The sequence below is a fragment of the Eurytemora carolleeae genome, unplaced genomic scaffold (genome assembly GCF_000591075.1).
Source record: "Eurytemora carolleeae unplaced genomic scaffold, Eaff_2.0 scaffold651, whole genome shotgun sequence".
NCBI classification, from domain to species: domain Eukaryota; kingdom Metazoa; phylum Arthropoda; class Copepoda; order Calanoida; family Temoridae; genus Eurytemora; species Eurytemora carolleeae.
Genome location: NW_019396550.1, coordinates 184,424 through 190,545, shown reverse-complemented (window position 1 = coordinate 190,545; position 6,122 = coordinate 184,424). Strand labels below are relative to the sequence as shown.

Below are 6,122 nucleotides of genomic sequence, written 5' to 3'. Positions count from 1 at the left end.
GCTTGGGTGTCTGTTTGCATCCAATAAACGTCAAAATGGCATACCCGATCGGACCAAAAAAATGTGAGCTGAAGCAACTGAAATATGGCCCTGCAGGGAAGGGTTATGGATGCTCAGAATTACAAAAAATTGTCTCCAGCAAATTTTGATTTCTGTAAAATTTTAAAAATCCACGAACAAAAATTAATGCATTCTTGAAATTTGTTTGTTTTTGTCTTTTATTGTACAAAGAGAACATGTTCACAGATATAGAGCCACAATTAAAAGTTGAAATATAAGATGGGCGCTTGGCGCCCTGAAAGCCTAGTTGTAATATAATTACCCAGGGTTATTAAGGAAAAACTGTGGAATGGGAAGATGGTATGGGAAGGAACTGTGAAAAGGAAGCTGCGACGAATTTGCAAGAAAGCTTCCTCGACGCTCCTCGGATAAACTGAATCGAAGCAGCTCTGCTGAACGATCTGGTCCAAACTGCTGAAATAAAGAAAGTATTCTATAGAATTATGAATAAAACATTTTTCTAAATTGCAGAAACTTTGAAAAGTCCATTTATAAAACCTTGAATAAAAAGAAGGATTTTTCTCACACTTCTCTTTCAAATAAAGTTTTCAACTCCAAATAATTGATATTTGTGCAAACAGTTTTCATAAATGTCCAACCTGAGGGGGTGATGCCCTCCCTTCCCTCCTCCAACCATCCTCTTGAGGTCGTCTTGCCTCGCACCGAAACATATCTAAAAATATGTTAATGATTGATTGATTGATTTATTATCTTTATTTTTCAAAACATTTACGTCTCTTCTCTACATATAAAAAAAATAGATATTTGACATAATTTGAACTTTCTTTAAAGAATTACTAAATCAGCGATTTGTCCGATCATGTTACATCAACTTTCGATTTACACGGACACAGGCGTAATTTTAAGTGACCCTTCATTTACAGAGTAGATAGGTGTTCGATCAACAGCAGTACCCTTTCAACCTTGGACTGATTTATCTAACTGATAAACCCTTGGTCTGCGGCCCTTTTATATTTAAACAAAATAATGTTTACGTTCTAGAAGTTGCAGAAACTAAAATAGTTACATTCAATTTGTTTTCACCGTTTTGGAAAACAATATTTGGGATTTTCGAGAAATTTATGTAGCGTCAGTTGTGTGGATCGTTCACATTGTTCGCTAGCGTACACTACAGCTTTCCCGCAATTTGAACACTGTTTTATATATAAACACCCGGAGTGCTCTATCCTCGATGTGCAGTCGAAAGATTAAAAGATACCGTTGTAAATCAGGCAACACCCTCTTTTTCATATGGAGGGTCACTTGAAATCACGCAAACAGTCCCTTTCTGGAAAATTGGATTTACCTGGCTGACTTCTTCCTGCTGTAGGGAACCTTTTAACAATTTATTTCAAACCAAGAGTTTATTTTTTAGATCGAAATTTTAGGTAAAACTCAAGCAAATTGTAAATATATTTATTGTGATAAATTAAAGTTCGCATTAAAGTTCACCAAAAAAATAGAATTTTTGCTGAAAATTGAAATTTCAATAGTGCAAGATTGTTTTTTTGTCCAAGAATATTTAATAACGTTATACGTACCCTCGACAAAACTTAAAAACGTACTTAAGGACACAAAACACGGAATGCATCAAATAAATTAAAGATAGGAAATAAAGGTTTCCTTCTATTAGTTGAGATTCTAGTATTCAGTAATCCAGCGCTCAAATTCTGAAATTAGGAAATACACATATAAATAGCGGTTTTACAACAAACAAAAAGAATTTATAACTAATCTCAGAAGTTTGGGATAATCGTTAATTACGACTGACGTATAAAAATTAGAGAATTAGTAAAGAAGTAGTAAAAAAATATTGGAAAAGTACCATATTCATCTTCATTGTCATTATGGTCAGCCCCCCCCCTGACACTCCTTTTAAAAATTATTAACTTCCACAGATATATACTCCCTTTTTAAAAACTGTTTCACAAAGATTGCCTTCAAACCATTTTTTCTGAGTAAAAACGATTGAGCTCTCCATGTTTTTCTATCTAATTTGAGACTAAAACATAAACAAAGGTGAATAGTATGTTTAAAAAATATAAAAATTCATACCGAGGTAGGAGAGATGAGGGCTCCCCTGGACCCCCTCCTAACCTCCACCAGTCCTGAGTCCTCAACCTTGAGTAGGTCTGTATCCGGACCCAACCTGAACCTGGGAGGAGACTGGGGAGGAGAATTCCGAGACATGGAGAGGGGTGGAGAGTTTCTAAACCTCTGGGTAGGAGGAGTAGTTGATGGTTTAGGTGGCTTTGTTTCATCATCCTGTTTATACAAATTTAATATAATCAATGTTGCATCTTCATTTTTGCATCATCCTGTAAATAAACATTAACTATAATCAGTGTTGCATCATTCTGTACATAAACATTAACTATAACATTATGGCATCATCCTATACATAAACATTGAATATAAACATTGTTTTATCATCCTGTACAAAAACTTTAAATATAATAAGTGTTGCATCATCCTGTACATAAACATGAAATATAATCATTGTTGCATCATCTTTTATATAAACATGAAATATAATCATTGTTGCATCATCCTGTACATAAACATTAAATGTATTCATTGTTTCATCATCCTGTACATAAACATTAAATATAATCATTGTTACATCATCCTGTACATAAACATGAAATATTATCATTGTTGCATCATCTTTTATATAAACATGAAATATAATCATTGTTGCATCATCCTGTACATAAACATTGAATTTAATCATTATTTCATTAATTATTTAAAGGAAAAACTATCCCATGAAAGTTTAAACTGAACTGGTTAGTAAAAAGAAATACAGTGAATGCAGCTCTTTATTTTAGAAACAACAACAATAAGTTAGATTTAGGTTACAAAATATTAAGTTAGTGATTTCAAACAACAACTTCACTCTATTTAATCTAACTTGAGTCTAGTAATGAAAACTATTTTTCAAACAACTTATAAATAGTTCATTTGCTAATGTCTAGTTGAAATATGCTTATTGTAAACTTTCAAAACATTTTTTTATGATATATTTTATACTTATATATATTCTTTATAATAAAGTTCTTCGCTCATATATATTCTTGTGTATTTGTATATACATGTTAGCCATGAGCTGGCCAAACGGCTCGACCAAAATGACTGACATTTTTAAACGCGATTTTTTTCTTCAAAAATTGATTACTAAAAAAATCCCCGGGCAACGTCGAGCACTTCAGCTAGTAATTTTATTTCATGCTTTGTATTATAATGGAAAGTATAAACTCTTGGGATTGGTTTGAATGAAACTAGTTTATCTGTTGCTAACTGAACAAAGAGGGAGGATAAAGAACTCTTTGTTAGCCTCCACTTCTACTCTTGGAGTATATACATAGTTTAGATAAATCTAGAGTATATTCTTGGAGTATATATATAGTTTAGATAAATCTAGAGTATATTCTTGGAGTATATATATAGTTTAGATAAATCTAAAGTATATTCTTGGAGTATATATATATATATATAGTTAAGATAGATCTAGAGTATATCCTTAGAGTATAAATATAGTTTAGATAGATCTAGAGTATATTAGTATATTCTTGGAGTATATATATAGTTTAGATAAATCTAAAATATATTCTTGGAGTATATATATATATATATAGTTAAGATAGATCTAGAGTATATCCTTAGAGTATAAATATAGTTTAGATAGATCTAGAGTATATTCTTGGAGTATATATATATATATAGTTAAGATAGATCTAGAGTATATCCTTAGAGTATATATATAGTTTAGACAAATCTAGAGTATATTCTTGGAGTATAAATATAGTTTAGATAGATCTAGAGTATATTCTTAGTGGGCAGTGGGCACCCCGGAGGTGGCAAATTCGAAATTTCCAAATAATTGGTTTCCAAAGTGTTTTTTTTAAATTTCACGGATAACGGCGGGCAAATCATCTACATAATAGATACTATACATCACCATAGTTTCAATAGAAGTAAATATTTCCATTTACTGATAGCGCCGATTGAAGGATTCATAACTCTAATTGGATAATGAGATAGATAGATGTTACCGCCATACTATTTATATTGGTTCAGAATAAACAACTAACACATGACTGAACCCTGATTGGATCAGGCGCTAATGGGCTTGGCATACATTAGTGACATATTTATGAATACAATACTAAAATATACGTAAAATGTAAAACCCTGGCCGAGTATTAGAGCATAGAGTGTAAATCATGTTTTTGAAAATAAGTAAAACATTTAACCGTACAAAATCGTTTTTGTTTAAAAAAATACTTTTTTCTAATTTTTCTAATTTTCTATATTTACCTTCATTTGATCCTGCAACGCTTTATCCTTGAACACTTTTTTCGACATTTTGCCTGAAATATGAGATGATTTTTTAGACATTTTGACTTGAAACTATGAGATGATTTTTTAGACATTTGCCTGAAATTATGAGATGATTTATTTAGACATTTTGCCTGAAATTATTAGATGGTTTTTTAGACATTTTGCCTGAAAATATGAGAACATTTTTTAGACATTTTGACTGAAATTTTGAGATGATTTTTAGACATTTTAACTGAAATTATGAGATGGTTTTTTAAGACATTTTGCCTAAAGTTATGAGATGATTTTTTTTAGATTATGAGTTGACACTCTTTATTTTATTGAAGGGTCACCGACAACTGAAATTTTTTTTTTTCAAAATAAATTGTAAAACAAAGGAAATGATTTTCTAATCCTTATATCTATTCAACCTGATGGTATAAACCTTCGATATTTCAAATTTTAGTCTTCGACATCAGGTTGCAGAGATCCGGAGATTAAAATATCAGAGTTTGTGGCAATAACTAAATTGGTGGAAGTACAAACCATTTTTCATGGAAATTAATGCATTTGCTTTTTTTGGTCCTATCTTTTCAAAAACTGATTTAATGGTTTAAATAGAGATTTAGTTTGGCAGGTGTTTAAAAGTATGCATTGAGGCAGTGACCCGAAAAGCGTTAATGCAAATGCCGTGAACGTTTTCTTTTCGAATATGCAATTAAAACTATGTGCAAAAAACCTTTTTTAATCTGCTGAATTAAATTAATTGGGGGAAATATTGCCAATTAAATTCATTTTTAGCTTTGAATTTATAATGAGTCATAGAACTACTTACATCTAAAATAAAGCAAAGCATTTACGTTTAAAAACCTAAATATCTTTAAATATACTTTGCCTTGTCTGTCAGGATGTCCGTTTGTATCCAATAAACGTCAAAACGGCTGAACCGATCGGGCCCAAATTTTGTGTGGGACCTCACGTGGCCCAGGGAAGGTTTATGGATGATCGAATTTTTCAAAGTTTTGAAAATGCACGAAATATTTTGATGAAATCCACGAATCTTTTTGCTTTGTTTTACAATATACACATAGAGAACATTGTCACATTTGAAAAAGAAGATAAGAGCGAAGCGCCCTTAAAGCCTAGTTATTCAAAATTTGTGTAAATTTGCGAAGAAAAATTAATCTAAATATCAAACTATTTTAAAAGTCATTCTTTTATTTATTCTTTTAAAAGCCTTGCTGAAAAGAATTGTCTATCAATGAGCTATGGTATATACAACTACAACAAATTATATATTTGATAATTTTTATCAAAATGCATGAAGATTTTTTCAATTTTGAATAGTGGTTCGCGGATGTTAAAAGAAAATAATTCAAACTTTGATTGCTAGCGCCCATCTAAGTTTTCTCACAAAAATACCGACTCACAGACTCACAGTTTCAATTCAAATGAATAATATTTGCATCGTTTCAAACGTGTGCAAAATTTGTGTAATATTTTGCATGCAAACTTGATGGTTGGTAATGGGAGTAATTTTGCATGGACAGGAATCGTATAGCTGATATGCAGAGCAAACTATGGAAATGAATTAACCCATTATCTGAACAAAAAGTTGATCCAATAATCAAATCCAACACCCATCAGCCCCTCAATAGCATTGCACAACTTTCATGTTTGAAAACACTGTTTCTCAAAATTATTTTTGAGAACAGTTCTGAATTCTGTTTAAAATAAAA

At 31.1% G+C, this 6,122-nt stretch overlaps 1 protein-coding gene across 2 annotated transcripts; it reads right to left on the bottom strand.

Moving 5' to 3' along the window:
- Positions 1 to 292: 292 nt before the first annotated feature.
- Positions 293 to 4,484, bottom strand: LOC111705329 (uncharacterized). 2 transcript variants are annotated; one of them, XM_023477829.1, is made up of 6 exons: positions 4,381 to 4,484; positions 2,116 to 2,325; positions 1,684 to 1,730; positions 1,367 to 1,395; positions 660 to 733; positions 293 to 474 (listed from the first exon to the last, which is right to left on the bottom strand). In XM_023477829.1, exons 1-6 carry the CDS (start codon positions 4,459 to 4,461, stop codon positions 319 to 321), a joined length of 597 nt encoding a protein of 198 aa, XP_023333597.1. In that variant the 5' UTR covers positions 4,462 to 4,484; the 3' UTR covers positions 293 to 318. The 2 variants fall into 2 exon arrangements, with proteins under 2 accessions (XP_023333597.1, XP_023333598.1); XM_023477830.1 differs by having other exon boundaries at positions 293 to 471.
- Positions 4,485 to 6,122: the final 1,638 nt, after the last annotated feature.

Excerpts from the sequence above, each read along its gene's own strand:
- LOC111705329 (XM_023477829.1), bottom strand. The coding sequence starts at position 4,461 with ATGTCTAAAAAATCATCTCATATTTCAGGCAAAATGTCGAAAAAAGTG. Across the intron at positions 2,326-4,380 it reads CGTTGCAGGATCAAATGAAG|GATGATGAAACAAAGCCACC; the intron begins GTAAATATAGAA and ends TTGTATAAACAG. Across the intron at positions 1,731-2,115 it reads CCCTCATCTCTCCTACCTCG|AATTTGAGCGCTGGATTACT; the intron begins GTATGAATTTTT and ends TCCTAATTTCAG.